Source organism: Cetorhinus maximus, chromosome 15 (assembly GCF_964194155.1).
Source record: "Cetorhinus maximus chromosome 15, sCetMax3.hap1.1, whole genome shotgun sequence".
NCBI classification, from domain to species: Eukaryota; Metazoa; Chordata; class Chondrichthyes; order Lamniformes; family Cetorhinidae; genus Cetorhinus; species Cetorhinus maximus.
In genome coordinates, this window is record NC_135893.1 from 89,155,171 (window position 1) to 89,178,885 (window position 23,715).

Below are 23,715 nucleotides of genomic sequence, written 5' to 3' on the forward strand. Positions count from 1 at the left end.
TGCTGAGTTTTTCCAGGTAATTCTGTTTTTGTTTAGGAGAAAGACGGAGTTCAATGAGACTGATTGATTGGCTCACAATGTGACAAGTGTCTGGAGGGAGTTGATGAGAGATCCATAGCATCTGTTTGGGGTGCCATTTGCCACTTGGCTTCAGAGTGTGGTGTGTCTGACCACAGGTTGCCTATTGGTTTACATGGACTATATACTTGCTGTGAACATTAGAGTATAAGATAGATTTTTTGTAACTTGGGTTATTCTTATGGACCTGTATGTATCTGTAAAGGTATGGTTGTGGATGAAGGAGTAGTGTAATAGCGTCCACCTTTTCCTTGTTTAATAAATGTTTTATTATTTTGTTAAAAATACATTAGACTCTGACTCTGTTCAGCTGCCCCCCCTGTTTCTAAACAAAAAATAAAAGTTAGGATCTATCAAGCCAGGTTCCGCCCAGGGATCTGACTTGTCTAGTAGTATCATCAGCTGGGAGCATAACACTTGGCAATTGAAGGTGGATTCTTCCTGTTAAATGACTCTGATGGAGGATACTATAGTCAATTCTGATGGTCTGTACTGACAATTGGAAGATAAGATTCTTGGATTCACTGGCTCTTGAGATGTGATGGGTTCCCCATTCCCACATGGCGCGTTAAAGCCCCAGTCCTTGAACACATACTTGATGATGTGGTTCTTGAAATGACCAGTTGAAAATACCTGGGATTCCAGTGGTTGATGTAGAAGTTTCTATTCTGAAGGTATAAGACCAATTGGAAGCATTTTGTCCAGTGGTGCCTTGTCAGTTCAATCAACCAGTTGTGATTATGACTTTTGGCTTTTTGAAATAACCACCTAATATCTCCCCACTCCCCTGCTCTTTCTCCAAAGCCCTGAATTTTTCCCCCTGCTAGTATTTATCCAGTTCCCTTTTGCAAGTGACCATTGAATATACTTCCATTGCCCTTTTCAGGCTGTGCATTCTTTGATCGTCATAGCTTGCTGAGTTTTTAAAGTTTTTTCCTCATCTCCCTGCTGACTCTTTGCCAATTATCCTGCCCCTGCGTTCCCCGATTACTGACCCTCTGTCAGTGGAAACCGTTTCTCTCTCTGTATCCTATCGAAATCCTTCATAATTTTGAACAACTTTCAAAAATCAGTTTCTTAAAGTTACATTCCATTGAACTTTGCTGGAAATGTGTTGGTGCTGGAAAAACTGTTAAATGTTTGGGGTGATTGATTATCTTTGTACCAATTGCAACTTGACAAATGTTTACTTCTATATATCTTTCCCTTTTTTGTGTTATTTTACCCTATAAAGGAGACAGACTGGAAGGTGCTGAAACTTGTTTTGGATAAACTACCTGAATTGCTGAAGTATAAGGGACTCATTCTGACCTCTCCATGCAGCATAGACCAGCTCTGCTCTGCTCTCTGTACCATGGTAAAGTAAAAATCAGTCATCTGTGCCCTACCCTTTCTTTTAATCTTTGCTGTGGACTCCTGCTCGGCTCAGGGTTCCATGGGTGCAGGCAGACCTCTGGCATCTTCCCCAAGAGTTTTTTCTTGTAAGCGCTAGATAGTAACTTAAAGTAGCCTTTCGCCCATGGGTGGGCACGAAGGGCTTCTTAAAGCCAGGCTCGTTCCTATCTCCAATCCGTATCCACACTTTCCACGCTTATCGTAAGTTTGCTGAGACCATTTGTAACACAGCAGCAGCTGAAATCGGCCACCTCAATGCTAGACTGCAAAATTATTTTTTTCCTCTTAGTGTATTTGACTGAGTATAACACTGGGTTAATGCTGGACTGTCTGGGGAAATTTACTGCCCCTCCTGTATAGATTATAGGAAGCAAGTTGTGTAAATTCAGTGTTAATTAGGAGGTCAGTCTTGGACTGAGCTCTTAAGATCTCATTTGTTGCTTATTTCTGACATGCAGGCATTGCTCTCCTATAATTGTAAATGTGATATTCCCACGTTAGGGAATATCTTATAAAGGAGACAGACAGAAAGTGCTGAAACTTGTATTGGATAAACTTACTGAATTGCTGAAGTGTAAGGGACTCATTCTGACCTCGCCATGCTGCACAGACCCACTCTGCCCTGTTCTCTGTACCATGGTAAATGTAAAAAAAAAATGTGATCATCTTTGCTTTGTTATACTTGTATTTTTTTAAGAACAAGTTTTATCTCTTGGGTTAGAGTTCCACAGACAAGGGCAGTACTGATCAGCTTCCCTCTATTTTTCCCCCACACTGTGCCTCAGCAAACCTCAGAGGAACATGACCAGGGCTCAGGTGGTCTCTCCAACTTTGCTCATACTATATCTCCCTCTTTGAAGCTATTGGTTTACTTGGACTGTCTGAATCTCTTGGTATTAGATTAATGTTGGGGGAAGTAGGTGTAGTCAGTGAAGGAATTTTTTGAGCTGGATGCTAATTCTCAGCCGGTAATCATTTCGGATATCTGCCTTTCTTTTCTAGGTCACGGACCGTCAGCTATCAGAGAGGTTGAGGAATACACCCGATGGTTTCTCTCGCACTGATGTCCAGTTGGCAGTTGTCCCGGTGCTGACAGTTATCACCTCATACCATATTTACTTGGACCAGTCTAAACAGGTAAATTAAAATACAGTTAACGTTCAGAGCAGAATTCTTGTTTAACATCTTTCTACACTAAAGATGCTTTCTTTCGGGTGGTACATGGATCTCTGCATGTAGGGTATAGAGAATATAAAGAGGGAGTGCATATTAAGAATGAGATATGGGTATGATCACAGTAGAGAATGGATGGTCAAGCAGGTGAATTGATAAATGGGGCGCCCTGAATTGAAGTTTGAGCAGCAGTTAATTTGTTATTTTGTTTGATCTAGTTGAAGTTTTCTTTTTAAGTGGAGTCATTATCTCCTCCCAAAGCAAGTAGCACAGACTACTGTGAAAACACCTGAGACTATCTAAGGTAAACCCTAAACTTGTAATAGTCTTTGAGCCTGCTGCAATTCGATGCAATTCAGTTTTAACTAGAGTGATTTGATGGGACGAGCGTTAATAAAATTGTGATTTTATTATCTGTGTGAATATAATTCTAGCTAAGATCCCTGAATAACTTAAATGCGTTGTTTTAATATGATCCATCTTTTTTATTTGAGCAGCGTGAATTTGTTCATTGCCTTGATACTGGGTTGATCTATCGTTGTGCCAAACAGTGTGTGGTAACACTGACTATGTGCATCATCGAGATGCCAGACATCATGGTTAAACTGCTTCCTGGCATTATTCTCAAACTGACACACATCTCTGCCACACTCACCATGGCTATCCCCATGCTGGAATTTTTATCAAGTAAGATTATTCGGCTGCATTAGCAGCTCTTCTGCAATATAGCTAATGATGAGCTGGAGGGTGTAATGTTTTATAATGCAGGTCTGGTAAGCTGCAATAGCTACCACTCCCAGCAGAAACAGACAGGCTTCCCCAAACCTCTTCATTGAACAGTTCTCTTCTACCTCTGCATCCTTCCTCCTGTTTGATTGAGTGTCTCAATTAGAGGACTGACATTGTCTCTCTGAACTGCTATGTCTGTGTGTGTGACCTTTCCTAGCTCACTTGTCCTTCGCTGCCCTCTGTTTCTGTACTTTCCCTTTTTATTCCCTTCCTTCAGTTTTCCTCTTCCTGTGTGTGTTTTTTTTTGCAGGGCTATTTCCTCTTTTTTAACGTTGCACTGCGTAGCGGGTCATGGAAATGGTACAGCATTTTGGAGGCAAGAAATGGCAGAAAACAGACTGGAAGGATTGGAGATGTATAAGAAACACTATCTTTAGGAAGGAGTGGATTATGGAAAATGTACAGAATTGGAGGGAATGGTGTATGTAAAGTCCACAAAAATTGGGAAGGACTACACCATGGAATTTTCACGTGTTGAATAGACCTATGGGGCTGCATCTTCTGGTCGGGAGCGGGGGGGCCCGCTCGCCGATGTGTAAAATGATATGGGGTGACATTGGGCATGCGTCCCAACATCACCCCGTGTCATTTAGAGTTTCAGTTCGGCAACTTAAGGCCTTTTTTAAAAAAAAAAGTAATTGAAGCAATGAGTAGACCTGCCTGTCCAACCTTAAGGTTTGCGGGCAGGTGAAGAACCCAGGCGGCTTTCAGAAAAAACATGAAACCTCATCCACGGGCGGGATGAGGTTTCAGGGATTTAAAATGTGTATGAAATGTTTAAATATAAGAAATTGACATGTCCCAGCTCTTGTGACAGTGTCACATGAGGGGACAGGTCAGGAATTTTTTTCCACCCTTCCAAAAGTTTTTAATACTTCCACCGATCTCCCTGAGGTGGTACTTTGCCTCAGGGAGACCTGTGCGCTCTTTTGCATGCATGCGTGAAAGAGTGCACTCACGGCTCAGGGGATCCCACCTGCCCGCACAGGGAGCGCACAGTGCTTCTGAGCGGAAGTCACGCTGGGCGGGCCTTAATTGGTTAACCAGTTCCTTTGGTTAAAACCTTGCTGGTTCTTGAGAGTTGCAGTCTTGGGGATATCCATGGGCATATTCGTATTATTGTACCCTATAAAGGAGACAGACTGGAAGGTGCTGAAACTTGTTTTGGATAAACTATGAAATGCTGAAGTATAAGGGACTCATTCTGACCTCTCCATGCAGCATAGACCAGCTCTGCTCTGCTCTCTGTACCATGGTAAATTAAAAATCGGTCATCTGTGCTCTACCCTTTCTTTTAACCTTTGCTGTGGAATCCTGCTCGGCTAGGGGTTCCATGAGCGCAGGCAGTCCTCTGGCATCTTCCGCAAAAGTTGTTTCTTGTTAAGGGCTAGATAGTATCTTAAGGGGGAGGTGATGATGTAGTGGCATTATCTGGACTAGTAATCCAGAGACCCAGGGGAATGATCTGGGGACCCGGGTTCGAATCCTGCTATAGATGGCAGAATTTTAATTCAATAAAAGTCAGGAATTAAAAAGTCTAATGATGACCATGAAGCCATTGTTGTAAAAACCCATCTAGCTCTTTAGGGGAGGAAATCTGGTTGTGGTTGACTCTTAAATGCCCTCTGAACTAGGGCAACTAGGAATGGGTAATAAACGCTGGCCTGGCCAGCGACGCCCACATCCCATGAACGAATACTTTTTAAAAAATTGTTACAACAGGAGGCGTGGAAAGGGCACAGAGATTCAGAGGTGATGAACCATGAACTCTTGCAATCCTTCCACCCTGCTCTAGGCATCAGGCAGCACCATCCTACTGTTTGCTGGGAAGGGGGACTAACAGCAGAAGTTCTCCTGAGGAATGTAGAACTGGGACTGCAGTTTCAGAAAATGGGGTCTCCCATTTAAGATGGAGATGAGGAATTTCTTCCCTGAGAGTTGTTAATCTTTGGAATTCTCTGTCCCAGAGAGCAGTGGAGACTAAATCATTGAATATATTCAAGACTGAGGTAGACAGGTTTTTGACCTACAATGGAGTCCAGGGTTATGGGGGTGGGGGTCTAGGCAGGAAAATGGAGTTGAGGCCATGATCAGATCAGCATGATCTTATAAAATGGCAGAGCAGGCTCATGAAGTTGAATGGCCTACTCTGCTCTTATTTCTTATGATCGCATGTTGACTCTTCACTCCCATCTGGCAAACTGGCAATATTTCTCAAACTAGTTGCAATTAACTTGCAACTTGCTGCTCAGTACAGGACAGTGCTTCAAGGTGCCCTGTACCCCTTAGGTGCCTGTTGTGTGGTTTATTTGAGAGCAGCTCACCAAATCCCCCTAAATTTAGTCGGAGAGGTCTTGTGACAATATATAGCTCTGGTCTTGGAATGTAAATCTATTGTGATATATAAAAAAATTAAAATATGCGTTCTCTTACAGCCTTGGTGAGACTTCCTCCTCTGTATGCCAACTTTGTAGCAGAACAGTATGTCAGTGTATTTGCTATCTCATTACCTTACACTAACCCTTTCAAGTAAGTGACTTCACTTTTCTCAATTTTTAAAAAAGCCTTAATTTTCAGCCCTTTACAAAAAAAATTGATCATGTTCTTGCATGTAGCTTTTAATTTGGTACCATATATCATCCATATAAAACAATTGCAATAGCAACTTGCCAAGTAAACGGGTTTAATTTTCTAAGATGAATGTTATAGCCCTGTCAAAGAGCTCAGCTTAGGAAATTGCAATTTCAAACTGCTAGTTCTGTTTAAGAAGCACTGCTTTTATTCTGTCATTCTTAGGTTCAACCAGTACATAGTGTCTCTAGCACATCATGTCATAGCCATGTGGTTCATTCGCTGTCGGCTTGTGTTCCGAAAAGACTTTGTACGGTACATTACAAAAGTAAGAATCTTGGTTCTTTACAAGTTGACCCTTCACTTGGCATGCTGATTATTTTTGTTTTATTCATTCTTTTACGGGATGTGGACGTCGCTGGCTAGTCCAGCATTTATTACTCATTCCTAATTGCCCTTGAGGAGGTGGTGGTGAGCCACCTTCTTAAACTGCTGCAGTCCATGTGCTGTTGATAAACCCCTGGTGCTGTTAGGAAGGGAGTTCCAGGATTTTGACACCGCTTTGACACAGTTTGGTAATACATTCATTCTGTACATTTAATTGCAGCCATTGTACTGTGTAACTAATTTATTGTGATTCATGACTTGTTAAAGTGCTGTATATGAGTGAAAGTATTTCAAGTTTTATTAAGTTACTGTAGATGATTGTAGAAAACCTTACTAATTACAGATCTGACCATTGTTAAAATGGTTTAAGAAAGTAGCTTGGTATATTATAAGAACCTTTCTTACTGAATTATAAGATTTTAAAAAAGACATAGGCCTCTTCATTTTATGTTGGTGAAAAACTTTATATTTCTGGAGGGCATTCATTGTGTTTGTATCTAAAATGCAGTTTGGAACTTGCAGATCTCAAAAATGAATAACATTAAAGAAAGAACTTGAATTTGTACAGCACCACTACATTCTCAGGATGTCCCAAAATACTTTACAGCCAATTAATTTTGAAATGTGTAGTCATTGTTGTTATGTAGGACCCAATAAGGTCCTACAAGCAGCAGCGAAATAAATGAGCAGTTAGTTCTGTTTCCTTGTGATGTTGGCCAGGGTACCAGGAGAATGTCCCTGCCAACTGGCCTTCTGTGCTGTAAACTTGTATTGATCCATAGCTTTTTCCTTTATCCTTTTATAATGTGTTTATAAAAGCCTTTATTGTCTCTCTTAAGTAAACTTCTATAGCTCCACCCTCTTGTAAAAATTAGCTGTTCTGATTCAATGTAGAATAAGGACTTGAACTTAAATTATCCGCCGCCTTATTAATGTTTGTTTGCTTTTGATAAACAAGGGTCTGAGATCGAATGCCTTACTACCATTTGAGGACACACATGAACCCAGTAGTTTTCGAGCCCGTAGCACAAGCTTGAATGAAAGACCTCTCAAAAGGTAGGCTAATTCCCAAAAATGGGAGCGTACGTTTGGCATAACGTATGTGTCTGGTAACTGAAACTTAAATGTAAACCATTTTGAACAAGTTGAGTTTTGATGTTTGCACTGTGTAGTAACTTTGCTGGTGAAACATGTAATGCCAATTTGAAGATAACTGGTGAGATTTCGCAAAGTGGCACTTTCTACTATTTTAATATAAAAGCTAATGTTTGTCTGTTATGCTGTACACCTGATTTGCCATCATGGCCACTAATAATACTTTCTTTCAGCTTCAACTTAGCAAGAGAGGTCATTAACTCTTTTAAAATGTGGAAATTCTAATGACTTCCAGATGTGTTTGGGTGGAGTTGGGAAGCATTGACGTGTTGGCGAATTGAGCACTTCCCCTGTTCTGGTGCTTAATGGCAACATCGAGCATTCATTTTGTCCTGCATAACACAACCAGCCAGGTGCGGGGTCAAAAGCAACAGCCTATAGATGCTGGAAATCTGAAATAATGCAGAAAATGCTGGAAATACTCAGCAGGTCTGGCAGCACCTGTGGAGAGAAACAGACTTAACATTTCAGGTTATGATCTTTCATCAGACTGGGGAAAGTTAGAGATGTAATTGGTTTTAAGCGGGTCAAATGGGGAAGGGTGGAAGAAGAACAAAAGGGAAGGCCTGTGAAAGGATGGAAAGTGGGAGATGTTAAATGAGAAGGGAGCATGGAGTAAGATAGCTCATTTATATTTTCAATATGGCTGATGTTGCACTCTGTGTACAGCAGGCATGGGCTTGGTTGCTGGAACTTTTTCACATGGAGCCCTTTGCAGCTGACATAGTGGGGGTTCTTCAATCCCATCGAGAAACTTCTTTAGCCAGAGAGTGGTGAATCTATGGAATTCATTGCCACAGAAGGCTGTGGAGGCCAGGTCATTGAGTGTATTTGAAACCGAGATAGATAGGTTCTTGATTGGTAAGGGGATCAAAGGTTACGGGGAGAAGGCGGGAGAATGGGGTTGAGAAACTTATCAGCCATGATTGAATGGCGGAGCAGACTCGATGGGCCGAATGGCCTAATTTCTGCTCCTATGTCTTATGGTCTGGGCTGGATTTATGTAATGCGTAAACCCCTGCATAACCTGTACACCCAAATAAACTCTGTTAAGTACAGAATGCCACTGAGAGCTTACAAAAACACGCTTCTTGGGAAGCTTTGGCGAAGGTGGGACTAAGTAAGATAATTTTATATCTCTTTGGGTTAAAAGGTTGGCCATTGATTTTTGAGGGGGATTACTGAACGAAGCACTAAAAAGACAACTATACCTCACTGCTGCTGATCTTTTCTGAATGTGGCCTTCCATCATCTTGCTTCGATGTCCAGTATTTATGCATTTTTAGTCAAATTAAAATTGTGCTTTGCCTTATTTCCTAATTTTGTATAAATATATAGTTAGATTGCACATAGTTTGATTTTTTTTTTGTGTTCAATTGCACAGATGTTTAAGGTTGGAATATGGGCATCTGAAATGTAGTAATTTAAAAACAGTATTTTAAACTGTTACCTCAATGACAGTAATCCAGTCTTGCATCCCTACTGAATAGCTTCTTACTGGAAATCCAGCTAATATTATTGGGATACTAGTATATGATTATGAATAAATTTCCATCTGTCAACTCAGCAGTGACAATGAGACTGAGCAATACTGGAGTAAGATACTCAATGCATAAGTTTGAAAACCTGCCCCCTGTATTTTTAACATACATTAGCTATTTTGCTTTAATTGTTTTAAAACCATATATTTTGTATAGTTTTCCTTCACTTACGTAGAGAATTTGGCTTTATACAAATGCATTAAGAGTTTGACCTCTAGTATCTCCTGCAGTAACTTAAAGGCCATAGTTCCATAATTCATGGAGTGCAATTAGCACTTTCACATCCATTTACAATAAATATGTAACTGAAGGCTTTAAATGGACCATGTCCTGTTTACAGGGTCAATTATTAACATTGCAAACTAAAGTCTTTAGCTATGTTACATATGCTGACATTTATGTGCATTTGCATTTCACTGTAAAGCCCCACATAGGTATCAGCTAGCCATAAAACAAACATGTATCCATTAAGTTCTTTCTCAGAATATTAGCAACTCATCTCTTCCCCACCCCACTTCCCCACACAATTGTGTGTCAAAATCTGAAATGCTGTTCCAACCTTAATTTTATGGATTGCTTGTTCTACCAATTATAATCCGTAATGTAACAGGAATTTATATATTTCTTTGTTCTGTAGCATATAAACTGTGTTTGATCTAATTTGCTATTTTGTCATGTTTCAGATTTTGTTTAATGCTTTCAAGTTTTTATTTTCTCCCCCCCTTTTGTTCTTCTTTCTCTGTGCTGGTGTTTGTTTCCCTCACTTCACTTATCTGGGAACCCTATTCCTGGCCTGTGACCTCTGACCATCAACTCCTCCCAATGGCTCCCTTGCCACCTGCGGTGTCTTTGGGTTGGTGCTTGTAGCTTGCGAGCCACAAAGCCCCTAAAACCAGGCTTGAATAGTTCCCAAATTAAAGATATGAAAGACCTCTCAGCAGTCGAGGCCTTCCGATCCCGCAGCATCAGTGTTTCAGAACATGCAGTCCGCAGGTAGAGGCATTACAAGAACCTACGGTCAACAGAATTTCATTCTGGGGTTTCTGCATGCTGGGAGGCTTGCATGATGTAGTAGTAGATTTTTAAAAAAATACTTTCTGCTGTTTAAATAAATACCTAATATTGGAATTTTGATCTGGATTAATATTGTATTCGGGAATGTAGATTATGCATAGGTCAGTGGTTGTTAATCAGGGACTCGAATTTAGTTTCCAGCTCTTGTGACTAGAGGGCTATTTGTCAATACAGCTGTATTCTCAAGAAGCGGACGCTGGTGTTTCTCGCTTTATTATGCATGTGTGTTAGTCTGAAATGTTCATTGGCATTAAAGAACTTCCCTTTATATCGCACCTTTCACAAACTCAGGATGCCCCAAAGCACTTTACCGCCATGTACTTTTTGAAGTGAAATGCAGGAAAATAATATTAACAGTAACTGGTGAGGAATGTTACCCAAATCGTATCTGTTCTAAAGCATCCTTGAGTCAGACGTGCCCTTATGATGAACAAGATGATGCCAGCTGCCTGTCCAGTGAGCATTTTTCCAGATGGGCATTGAGTTCTCTATTATTTCACCCACCCCATTGTCATTTTAGTGCCTTCTCTGCTGTTATTCAGTGTTACCATTTGAGACGCTTCACTGTACAAAAGAAGGAGAAAGGGGAAAATAATCCTAACAAAAAGATGAAGGAATAAAAGTCTTTCCCCACTTGGTTTGCCTGGTTCACTGGCTGAGTGCAGACATGCGTTTGGTGGATCTCTCCAAAAACCTTTACTTTATTTCAAATAAAGAGCAAGAAAATGAACGTGCAGAGTTTGAAGAGAACTTTATGCTAAATGGAGTTAAGCAAACAGTATGATGCAGCAATGCCACCTCAAAAGCAGATGAAGTCATCACAAGTGATTGTGTGACATCTGTCTGAAAGTAGACCATCTTCCCTTCGCTCCAGGATATTCACCCTATTAAGAAATTTTCTGGTACCCACACATTCTTCCTTGAGTAGACATATAGTTGAACTGAGGTATTGAACCTAAATTGCTCCACTCCTTTTAATGTAGGATCCTTGGCTAAAATTTCTGGCAGGACTGGAATTTATTTTGTGTATTTCCCCTTCCCCACGTATGGTGCATATTTTTTTACTGGTAGCAGTATTCATATTGAGATGACATTGAAATTTAAAACTTACGCTGTTTCCTATCCTCAAACTTAACTCTGTCCCTTCACACTAAATTACACTTTATTCATTGCTCCTGAATTCTGGATCAGTTCCTGGGTATATTGCAAAACTAGTTACATTAATATAATGTTTGATCATTGCACAAAGTTGATAATTATTACCTGATAGTTTGCTTCAGAGGCAAGACCTTTACTCCTGATAGTTATATTTATAAATACAATTGTGGAAGCTAAATTAAAGACTACCTGTTAACACATTTTCTTTGTCCCTTGATGAAAAATATACTACATATGTGCTGTGGTGATGGATTTTATCCCTTCACTGCTGAATTTCATTCTTTGCCCTCTGGTTCTGCCTAACTGTGTATAATGATTTCCTATAACTATCTCTTGCAGAAATGATTCTGTTTCTCAGGATGGTAAATGAGCTTTTAGGCTCCTTCCACCACTCTCCCCCACCCCACCACCACTTCATTCACTTATTTTAAAATTTTGATAAACTGGCACTTGTTAAAATTTTAATGCCCAGAATGCTTGTCCAATGCATAGATGTGCAGCTAAATTATAAATTGACTTTCATTTACAAATTCTGAAAATTGGTATTGAATCCCTGATCGAAGATATAAGAAAAAATGTTACTGGCAGTTGCGATAACCTTGTGTTTTCACACTTTATACCAATCATCACACTATTGAGAAGTCAGGTTGCCCTAGGCATAATATAAGAACATTAAAAAACATAAGCTAAAGGTCCCTTGAGCCTGCATCACTAACCAATATGATCATGGCTACTCTTCTAATGCAACTCCACTTTCCTGCCCTATCCTTGTATCCCTTGATTCTGTTAGTGTCCAAAAGTCTATTGACCTCGTGCTCAACAACCCGAATGGCATCCACAGCTGTCTGGGGTAAAGGATTCCAAAGATTCACAGCCCTCTGAGTGAAAAAAATTCCCTTCATCTCAGCCCTAAGGGGCTGAACTTATGAAAGATGATGGTCCAAATTTTTGACCTTTTTTAGGCTGTGTCTTTGTTACTCATGGCTTCAATGTGGATTATTTTACTGGGTTTATCTGTTATATCAGACTCCTTTTGTTTTAAATTCTGATGAGCTGCAGTATAACATGGAGCTGACCTTTGCCATATTACTCATCAATAGCAACTTGCCTACAATTTATTAATTTAAAGCTTAGGTGGAACCAGGAAATGTTCTCGTCTTGAAACATCTTTTGCACCGCTTGTCTTGTCCTCTCTTGTCTTATCTGCTAAACGTGGAATATATCTTTTTTGTCCATTGAATGAATCCTCACCTGCTGATATAATGCACAACATGTCATGTTCAATAAATTCTCTTACTATGGTGAATCATTGTTTCCATGCTACCTGTTCAGTACCATCTGCTATCAGCTGGAGCCTGGATTGATACTTGCCCATGAGAGCCAATAGTAAGGAAACTTGATTTCCCCCCTGTCTGGCTAATTCAACTTGTGTTTTAAAAGGTTGGACCAGTGAATGGAAGGTATGAATAAAAATCACAGCTATTTTTGTGTGTACTGAGAGACAACCACTGACCAAAGGTCTGAATACAGTCTAGTCCTGATATATTGAAATTCTTCCTTTGAAGATTTAGCACTGAAAAAAATTGAATTTTTAAATGAAGAGAATTAGACTGTAACCCTGCCATAATACGCAATTAACCCTGGGATGGCCATGCTATTTAATAATGTATCAAAATGGTGTTAATTCTACCTTTCAAACAGATCATTCGTTTGGCCACTTGCAATAATTGTAACATCTACATTTTTCTGATGAGCTACACCTAATAACAAATGAGCTTAAGAGATGACCAAATGCGTATTTTCTGCAATATTATAATCCTTGTACTAAATTCAGTAAATATGGCATTAATTTTCGTTAAATTTATTAAAATATATAGTTGCAAATGTCTACGGCAAAGGTTTTAGTCTGCTCTGAAAATGTAATGAGAGAGTAAAATTGCAAGATAGGCAAGTGGCAAATTCTTCTAAGTCTATTCTTTTTTGGTGCAAGTGTTTCTGATTTTTAAAAAGGCCAAATTTCTGCAACAATAATTCTGAAAATGCAAACAGCCCATTCTGGATGCATGCTTGAAATTGTATGCATAAATAATACTGAGGGAATCATCTAATTGTTGTCATTGTACTCGGGTATAATTTGTGCTTGGCCTTGACTTGGTGCCTTCTCATTCCAGTAGAATGCAGACTTCTGTCACAAGCTCTAGTCTGGGATCAGCAGATGAGAATTCAATGGCAGAGGCTGAAGACAGTCTTAAAACTGTGCACCTTGAGCTTACTGAAACCTGCTTAGATATGATGGCTCGATATGTTTTCTCTAACTTCTCTGCTCTGCCTAAGAGGTTTGTGTTACATTTTTAAAAATGTTACGATGCTCATTTATTTTTCTAAGACCTTTTGAAAGCGACTATTGTTTTTTGTTATATAGAAGAATTACATAGTGTGTACATCACAAAAGAAAAACCATTAGCCCAACTTGTCCGTGGTCCTCATGAACTTCCTCCCATCCCTCTTCACCTGACTTTCCCAGCATAATCTCTTCCCACATGTTTATCTAGCTTTCCCTTTAAATGCTGTTCGCCTCAATTGCTTGTGTAGTGAGTTCCTCAATCTTACTACTCTGGGTTAAGAAGCTTTTCTTGAATTCTCCATTGGATTTATTAGTGGCTATCTTATATTTATGGCTCCTAGTCTTGGTCTGCTCCAGAAGTGGAAGTATCTTCAATACATCCACCTTATTAACCCTTTTCGTAACCTTAAACATCTATATCAGGTCTTTTTTTCGAGAAGAAAGATCCCAACCTGTTCAGTTTTTCCTGGTATGTATAATCTCTCAGTTTATCTTAGTACATTGTTTTGTACTTTCTTGTCACATCGAGCTGAACCTTAATGTTAAAATACAAATGGGATGAAAGCAAAAGCTGCAGATGTTTGAGGGCACTGGTAACAGACTTCATCTGAAATGTTATTCTGCCTCATCTCTTTTCTAGAGCTGTGTGTTCCTGATATATTATTGTAATAAAATGCGTTAAATCTATTTAAAATGCTGTGCATCACCCAGCTCAAGAGTTACGAAAGCTGACCTCTGATTATACTTCTGTTTTAATGCTTAAGTCAATACCATGCCTTCCAATACTTTGCTTCGTTAGTTTTCTCATTTAGGTTTCGTTCGCATTCTTGTGGTTTTTAAGGTCCCCTGTGGCAGAGTTTCTTCTTGATGCAGGAAGGAGTAATACATGGTTGGTTGGAAACAAGCTTGTCACGGTAACCACCAGCAGCGGTGTAGGAACAAGAGCACTGTTGGGTCTAGATTCCCTGGATCAAAAGAGGACTGAGGAAGTGTCCAGGTATAGTCTGTAGAAATACCCCAACTTTTGTATATAGTAAAATGTTTGCTTACAATGCTTCCATTAATTTCCAATATTTGCTATAAAAGAGTTGCAGATTTATAATCTGTAAAATTAATGGTGCAGATTTATTTTTATATCAATATAAAATAGATATCACCTTTTTCAAATGAAATTTGCTGTATTATTCCTAGCAATAAAGGCAATGATAAACTGCATTGTTGTCTAGTTAGACAAAGATGTGTGCATTTTGAATCTGAATGAGATTTCAATTAAAAAAGATATTCTGCACTGACTCTCTTTCTAAGGCTGGATTTATCTCAGCAAGTGAAGACAACCCAAGAAGCACCAGCCAAGCTGGAATCTCAAACCAGTCAACAGATTGGAAAAGCTGCTCGTCTGCGAGTGAGATCCATATCAGGTGAATGTTGAAAGGATTAGTTCTTTTTTTCTTCTTGAAGAATGATATTTAATATTGCATGGTGACTGAACCTGCTTACATTTTCTTTAATGTCAAGTTTCCTGTTTAAAATTGCATTGACTGTTTTATAAATCTAATAAAATCTTGTTGCTGGCTAATTGCATCTGTTAACAGTACCGTATTGTACTTTGTGGCCTAAGCACTTAATAGATTGAATGCTGTTAAAAATACAGCACTTTAAAGCACAAAATTTGGTAAGGGGTGTATGCCTATAAAACTAGAACAGAGCTATATTCAATGCATCATTGCTATCCACCACACATTGGAATTACGTGTTTTTGTCCTAATAACAAGGATGTACGTTATTGTTGCTCCATTTCGGTACAAACTGTTTTCCTTTAAAGCTAGCTTGTTTTTCTGGTTTTCTAGGTGGCCATGCTCTTCACAGTGATTCAGTTCAGAACTTAAGCCCCCTGGTTTCGCCCTCGGACAGAGAGCTCTGCGCCCCTGTGACTCCAATTCCAAAAGGATTAGAAAACCGGAAAGCATTGCATCAGGATGTGCCTCACTCTAGTGGCCATTTGCTCTCCCAGAAGGAAAAAGCCAACCTGGCTGAATATGCGCCAGTACTGACCCAAGGATGGGCAGAAGTATACATTCGTCGACCCTCTGGTAAAATCATTGGATCGGGTGCCCCCCTCAAAGTTTTAGGGTTGATTGTGGCTTTAATAAACTTGATCCAGTTATAAATCAAAAAAAGGTTACAAAAGACAAACTTTAGGAACAGGAAAAGGCCATTTATCCAAAAGGTCTGAAGATTTTGATTGCTCTGTATCCTACCAAATTTTTTCTCACCATCTGCCTCTGATGGCAACTTTTTAAAGAAACATCTGGTTACCTGTTAAACTCATTTTGTAGTTACTTCAGTACTGTTCATAATTAATTCACTCTGGGAACAATTTTAAGTTAACTCAGTTGCCAGAAAACTGACAAGATTGGATGCAATGCTGGTTTATTCCCTGCCTGATTTTACACCACAATGAAGTTAATGAAGTGTAATATTGAGAAGGGTATAAAACCGGCACTCCATCTGATTCTGTAGGTTTCACACCAAGCAAGATAAACTAAAATAAAAGCCCCTACATCTGTTACCCCTTCAGTGAAATAGTTGCACATGGCACAGCAACAGAGCATTTGCCTCAACTGGCCCATGCCAGTGTATATGCTCCACATAAGCCTCCCCCTACCCTACTTCACCTCATTCTATCAGTATATCTTCTGTCATTAATTATTCAGCTTAAATATGTCAAATGTCTGTCTATTAAGTAATTCTCATTAACACTAAGTGAAATACTTCTCCTGTTCCTAAAGGGTAGTTGTAAGTTTGTTGCACATTCTGACTGGTAAGTAGACAGACCAGTAATGAAAGGGCACTCTCTTGTCTAAATGCCTTTCCATTTTAATAGCATTAACGTTGGCTCCTTGTAGGTAATGCGAGTTGGCTTCTGTGCCTGGAAAATCCACCGAGCCCGTTCTCATCTGAGATAAACAATATACCCTTACAAGAGCTGTCCACAATGCTGATGGCTGTAGAGAGAGTGACAGATCCACGCCAGCATGGTCCTACTCGATCAGAATCTGTGCCGTACTCTAGCTCAACTGCTGGGGCATCCAAACCATCCTTGCTTCAGCGCTTCAACGCAGGTTAGTGAAAGACTCCACTTTCACTTCTTAGTTACCGTTTTTTATTGTCCTCTCTTTCAAGCATGCATAGAATTTTACATTCTGCACCTGAAATCCAGTTGCAAGTACTGTTGAATATTGGACTGATTGTAATATTCCAGATACTCCAAACAATAATGTAAGACCTTTAGCTTACTTGCTGCATTGAGCTTTTCCATGGAACTACATACTAAGAGGCTAAATTAGGATATTTTTTATTTTAAATCTTGTTCTTTGAAGTGCTGCATCCAGAAACTGTATGTTATTCCTGTGTGATGTTTTCTCATTTGGTGGTAATTTATAGAAGTTTAAAGAAAATAAAGCTGATTTAGTGGAGGAGATTTTCCTTTTCTTGTTGCCTAACCGATGCAAAAGCACCAGAGAAGAAACAGCTGCCCACGTTTGTCCTGTCCTGGGGCAGCTCCAAAATATGGGACTGACCTGCCTGCGTGGGCAAAGTGTCAATCTTGCAGTAGCATGTATGAGCCTGCATTTGCCCTGGGTGACTGGGAATTAGATGGAGGGAGTTCTTCCCATTAATTGTGCTACCTACCAACATGTTCTCCAGCGTTCCCTGAGACTCCTGTTTTGCCAGGAAATGGAGGATATGGGACACAACATCTGTTTCCATTACCTGCCCCAGCATCAGGGTGCCCAGCAGTAGACCCATCAGAGAATGAGGCATGAAATATCACTTTCCACCTCCCATTGCCACCTCACCTGTCCCCATAGAATAGTGATGCTGGCCTTGCAATGACTACAGACCCACTTGCTGCACTACAGTGAGACTGTAGAAATACAGGGACAGCATAGTAAGGCAAGTAGAATCAGTCTTTGTCCCTTTTTCTGCTGATTCCCCTGGCTCAGAGCAGACGGAAATGTATTTCTGGTGGCAAGTAAAGGTGAGGTGCCTTGTTAATCTGGAAGTCCGTTGCATGAGTAAATGCCATTTCTTTTGCTGACTAACTTCGAAAGGTTTCCAATGTTCTTATTGAACTCTTTATAAAAAAAAAAAAATACCAGTAAAAGTAATCAGGATTTAGATGGCTTGTGTTTTAAGTGTAACTTGTACTATACAATATTTTTTGTTTTTTTAAAAAAAAACTCCTTGGAAAAAACCTCCTTGCGTGGCATTGCATAAATTATTGCATCAAACATCATCTGTAACAGGTTTTTTGCTGGGAATTTGTGTCTTAGCAAAATCAATTGTTCTGCTTTCTGTTAAAGTTTGTGTCCTGTGCTTCACACAGCCACTGATTTCATTTCCCTTTGCAGTCGATTCTTTCTCTTCTATGTGCCAGACAAGCTGTCAAGAAAAGTTGCACAGGAGCATTTCCTGGGCAGGTACATGCTAGCACCCTTGAGGCTCCCATGAATCATTAGTGCCCGTGCATCACGTGCTGTTTCATAGCTGTGTGTGTCTTATGTGAGAAAAATAATTGGTCCTGTTAATTAGCTGCAGGAGCATGGAATTCTCCCACTTGATGTTACAAAGCAGCAACTTTCTGAGAGGCTTCAGATGCTCCCTTAAACCGTTTATATTTATTTATTGAAATGAATATTTATTTGTACAATTTGCTTATTAACCAAAGGCTTAGTTGTCTCATTATCAGGTGGAGTTTGAAACTAATGAAGCATGCACTGCTAATTGAAACCAGCTTATTTGAAAATCAATCATTATTTGGTGCAGGGTATAGCATTATTAGTTTTGTATAATAATTTTGAGAAGCTATAGTTTTCTCATAAAGCCTTACCGTATATGCATTCTTTCTTTATATATCGTGGCTTCCAATAGATTATTTTGTTATGGTGTTGCTCTTAAATAACTATTATTTGTCTTCCTTATTTTGAACCTGGACCCTACATCCCTTTACCACCAAACCTGCTGCTGAAATCTCAACACAGTCGCTGTGCAGACATGGAAATTCTTTTAGAGCACCCTGATTTGTAAAGCCTAATGTATTAGCAGCTTTGAGCATTGCAATTGGGTATCACATTTTTCAATGTTTGACTAGCAGGGCAGCTGAAATAATGGTCAAGTGGTAGGGGTGGGATCCTGAATCAAAACCAAGGCAAGTAATAATTCTAGTCATGCTTGAAGTAAATCTTGCCTCAGGTTTACTCTCATGACAAAATATAACTGCATGAAATTAATAAGTGACGGGGATGTGGTTACTTACTAGCATTAAGCCATCTCCAGCTCTGGTAAGTTGCATTACAGCAAAAAGTGTGGCATAATGAGATGCAAAATCAAATGCGGAGTTTAAGTTCAGGGGAAAAAAGAACTGAAGTTTTGGAAACTAGTGCTTTGATTGTGAGTTCATTAAATCTGGATCTAGATTGAGATCTGTCTGTTGTACTCATCACCTAAGCATGTAACTGAGGGAGTGCAGCCATTCCAGTTGATACTAAATATGTTGGAAAAAAATTATTGAAGCCTTCCATCTGTATGTGTATTGAATCCACAGGTTAAGGCATAAAAATAATACTAACCTTTCTTGTCCAATCAGCAAGAGTATTGTAAATAGGAATTCGGCCAGATTGTGAAGTAGGATTATTCATTTTAGCGTACTCCATTTGCCAAGCTTCTGCTAAAATGATCTCTGCTGGAGCAAACACAAAGGAGGGTGAACTGTGAGGGGTATTTCATAACTCAAGATGCCAGGGTTAAAATACCTGCTCCCTTCCTATTCCTAGCTCCAGTAAAAAGTAGAGTTGGTGCATAAACTCAGCAAAACCTAGTGCAAAGCATTTGCATGTTTCAGAAACCTGTTTGGTTGTTTGCCATTTGGTGATTGGAACTTTTAACTTGCTTAAGTTGATTCAGTTCAGCAAAAAGCAATTAACTGAATGTTCACTGGAGAAAAGAAAGATTCGATACAGACCAGAAGTAAGGAAGAGTTGAATTAGGGCTTGAAGACAAGGAAAGCAGGTTGAAGACACGAAGGTAATGTGCTGCGTGTGACATTATTTTTTATTTCAGCGAAATGGCAAAACAGAGGACCGTAGCTAATTGGGAGGTTAAAAAAAAAAATTCCAGCCTTGGTTTTGACTTTGAATTTAGACATGCTTCTATGGCACCTTGTTTCCTGGCAACTTTGGATCTGATAAGTGTGTTGGTGCTCCATCCAGCATTATTTTGGTGAAAAACATCATTGATCTGAAGTTTCTTGGGATCATTTTGTGTTGCATAGTTTGCACTTTTTAAAAAAAAAATCAGAACATGCCCCAGCTGAAATCACCAGTTTAACTGAACTAATGAAAAAGAGGAGAGCTGCATTGCATTGCATTGTGGCAGATTGGATCTCCACTACTCTGTTTAGCTCGTACATGGTGGAGGATTAAATTTATAAGTTTAACTAGCCAAAACACTGAAAGATAATCTATTTGGAGAACTTCAAAGATTAGTGCCTGAGGGCATTTTTCTACTTTTAAAAGGGGCTATGCAACTGGAAGTTGTATGATTAGAAAATTAAATGTAGGTATTGCTGGAGTTATATAAGTGATTTCTTCAAAATGCCATTAATTTCCTTTTTAGCTCACCACCTTCCCAAGGACAAGTAGGGATGGGCAATAAATGCTGGCCTAGCCAGTGATGCCCACATCCCATGAGTGAATAAAAAAAATCATAAAATGAAGGAGCAGAGAATGAAAGGCAGGAGTGCTGCCCTAAACAAGTGTCTTGCTTCTTAAAGACTGTTCCTTTAAATGAAAGAAGCTCAATTGACTTGCCATAGGTGAAACAAAACCTAAGTACAGTGTGTGACATCGCAGCAATTTGTTACAAATTGATTTTATTGGAGATTTGTGGTATATTGAAATTTCTGAATTAAATAGTACAGTTGGTGAAGCTAATGGTCTCTTGACATCCTTTATACTATCGAATAGTAGTGTTCCAAATTGCTTCAAGCAGAAAAAATAGTTTAGTTATCGCTCATGGCAGCACTTATAAAACTGCTAATCAGAGATTTATTTAATCCATGTTGGACAATAATTCAGTATTAAAAATTGATGCTGGGCTTGTATGATTTACAGTTCAGGCATATTGCTAAATCTAAAAGGTTACTTGTCATTGGATGTAAGTGGAGAGAGAAGGGTAGATGATAATTTCAATAATTAATGCTGTAATCTCTTGTTATTGCTGATTATTTTGCAGAGAATTCTGAAAGGGTAAAACATTGTTCATCTTCCCCAAACCCTCATGTATCTTGAATAAGACCTTGTCTGTTCAGAAAGTTTGAAACTAGGTATAAGGCAATATTGTATTAAAATGATGAATGAGACCGTGGTTGCATTCTGACTTTGAGTTGAATTTCTAGATTCAGTTGCAGTGGTAGAGGAAGGTGATGGGCCTGGGATGCGCTTGAAGACGTGCGACTCTCCTGTGGAGTCTCAAGAACTTGAAGACTTTGAGCCAATCTTCATGCCAGCAGAGAGTTATGATAAAAGTCCAGCGCACTGCAGTAGAGTAAGTGAATGTACCTCTGCCTCCCTCAGGGGAAGGCCATTCTTTATTGTTCGTGAAGCTAACTATTTTCTTTCAATCCTTGCAGTAGTTTATTTCACACTGATCATTGCATACGAAGCAAAACCTGTCTTTTTATTATCTTTTTTACCACTTTCTTGGATCCAAGATGTTTGTTTGAGATTGTGATTGATGAGTGCATCATCCATATAGCTTTATTAATTGCCACAGTACGGATTGGGTGACCGCTTTGCCGGATATGTCTGCTCTGTCACACAAGCAGAGCCCCAATCTCCATGTGACCATTCTGATCTTTCAGTTGTTTGGCCTCCTGCGCTGCTGCAGCCAAATTCAATGGGAAGTTGTTGGAAATCATTATATCAGCATCCCCCAGAGAACTCTGTAGTGGTCTGGAATTAACATTGACTTCAAGTCTTAGCTGCCTGCCCCTGTTTTTCCTGTGAGTTTCTTCCACTTGTGTTCCACTTTACACCTTCCCTTTGGAGCTGCATTAATTACTTTGTTTTTCTGAATCCTGTCACAGCCTGACTGAACTTAGATTTGTCTATCATCCAGCTCTTTTAAATTCTACTCAGCTGAGATTATTATTAAATTTTTTTTTTAAAAAATTCTCACTAAGTAACAGATGTCAGTTTTGGCTTGGTAGGTAGCATTCTCGCCTCTTAAGTCAGAAGGTTCTGGTTTCAGCCCCATTCCACGGACTTGAGCAAGTAATCTGGTTTGACACTCCAGTGTCAAAAACACATGAGACGTTAAACAGAGGCCTCAATTGCCCTCTTGGGTAATCATAAAAGATGATGATGGTATGATTTTGGAAAGAGCAGGGTAGTTCTCCCAGCCAATATTTATCCCTCAGCCAATGTCACTAAACAATTACCTAGTCATGCAACCACAAACAGCAATGGAATACTTGAGTGCAATTTTGCTGCCACATTTCCTACATTACAACACACTAGTACACTTCAAAGATACTTCATTGGCTGTAAAGTTCCTTGGGACATTGAGTTTCTGAAAGGCACTTAAGAAATAAAATTCCTTTCCTTTATTAAACTTCCTCCTGCTAGACAAGTTTGAATTGCCCTGTTTGCTTTACCCCACCACCTTCCCCTACCGTTATTTTAATTAGCCAGGCTTTTCTGTTGTATTTGTGATTTTGTTCGTCTGTTATTTTCTAAGTTCATATTCTGTAAATATGTTTCTAGGCAGTATTGGGGACAAGATGACGTATTTCCCTACTTCCCACCAATATATAGTTTGCATAATTTGTGTAATTTGGCAAAGCTGGATAATATGAAAATTGAACATTTAATAGGATTAGTTAAATTAAAATGGATTATAATGAATTTATCTCAGTTGCCAAAGATCTGAAAAGGTTTCACGAAATACTGAATTAGTGAACTGTTTGTTTTAATCGGAAATTTTGTTTCCACTGCCCCCCCTGCCCCCACACCTTCCAACCCCAACCAAAGTCATCGTCAACTTCTAGTCAGGAGGAAGACAAAATTCTCCAACCAGAGGACAGTGGAATAATGGGAATCCCAACTGAAAAAGTTGTGCCATCTTCTTTATCTGTGGATTGCTCGGAGGAAGAATTCAGTATTGACCGCGCTCAAATTCTCAATAAATCCAGTTCCTCCCCCGAGCTTCAAAACCTGCAAGAAGCGACAGAGGTCAATGGGAAAGAGGGGCTCGTTGGGAAGCCTGCGGCTGAAGGGAAGCCTGCGGCTGAAGGGAAGCCCAGAAGTCGGACCGAAAGCATCGAAGAGGAATGCTCTTCAAATGGCAAATTGGAAACTAGCGACAGCGACGCAAGTAGGAAACCGGATGCACTGCTGCCAGCAGAAAAGAAGGAACCGCCTCCGTCCCCAAACCGCTACAGACCCAGAGGCCACACCATCTCTGATTCTGCCCCATCAAGGAGGGGGAGAAGGTCACAGCGGGATGGTGTTCAAAGCAGATCGGCAGCTTCAAATGCAGAGAAGATTAGTGGGATTAACCCAAGGTACGTTTGGCCTTGTTTCTTTTGTAGGGGGGAGAAATGGCATTTGCTCAGCACCTCAACTTCAGGAGGTTGCAAAGCGCTTTACAGCCAGTGTATTCACTGTTATAATGCAGGAAACTCAGTGTTCAATTTATGCACAGTAAGTTCCAACAAACAGCAAAGTGATAATGACTGTATAATCTGGTCTAGTGATGTAGATTGAGAAATAAGTATTGACCAGGACAATAGGAGGTGGTATGGGGAAAGGGAAGAAATTCTATTGGGCATAAAATGAGTGGTAATCATCTACACTGCAAACTTTCATTTATCATATGTGCAAGAGGCCAAAACAGTCCACGGATGCAAGAGTTGCATAGGGCCCTCGTGGGATCATTTCTGTATTTAATTAACTTTTGATCAATTGGATCGTTGTAATCCATGTA

General features: G+C 39.7%; 1 protein-coding gene across 7 annotated transcripts in view; it reads left to right on the top strand.

Annotated features, from left to right (window-relative positions):
* tsc2 (TSC complex subunit 2) overlaps window positions 1-23,715 on the top strand; it is a 120,718-nt gene that overhangs the window by 75,206 nt on the left and 21,797 nt on the right. For 3 of the 7 annotated variants that reach the window (XM_078558922.1, XM_078558927.1, XM_078558921.1), the window contains exons 20-34: window positions 1,313-1,435; window positions 2,476-2,610; window positions 3,144-3,333; window positions 5,871-5,964; window positions 6,232-6,334; window positions 7,352-7,449; window positions 9,957-10,082; window positions 13,493-13,657; window positions 14,507-14,662; window positions 14,971-15,083; window positions 15,513-15,755; window positions 16,572-16,787; window positions 18,081-18,149; window positions 21,125-21,273; window positions 22,761-23,293. In XM_078558922.1, the coding sequence (XP_078415048.1) occupies window positions 1,313-1,435; window positions 2,476-2,610; window positions 3,144-3,333; window positions 5,871-5,964; window positions 6,232-6,334; window positions 7,352-7,449; window positions 9,957-10,082; window positions 13,493-13,657; window positions 14,507-14,662; window positions 14,971-15,083; window positions 15,513-15,755; window positions 16,572-16,787; window positions 18,081-18,149; window positions 21,125-21,273; window positions 22,761-23,293 (2,513 nt within the window). The remainder of the gene's footprint in view (window positions 1-1,312; window positions 1,436-2,475; window positions 2,611-3,143; window positions 3,334-5,870; window positions 5,965-6,231; window positions 6,335-7,351; window positions 7,450-9,956; window positions 10,083-13,492; window positions 13,658-14,506; window positions 14,663-14,970; window positions 15,084-15,512; window positions 15,756-16,571; window positions 16,788-18,080; window positions 18,150-21,124; window positions 21,274-22,760; window positions 23,294-23,715) is intronic. The other 4 variants (XM_078558923.1, XM_078558924.1, XM_078558925.1 and 1 more) reach the window with 4 other exon arrangements.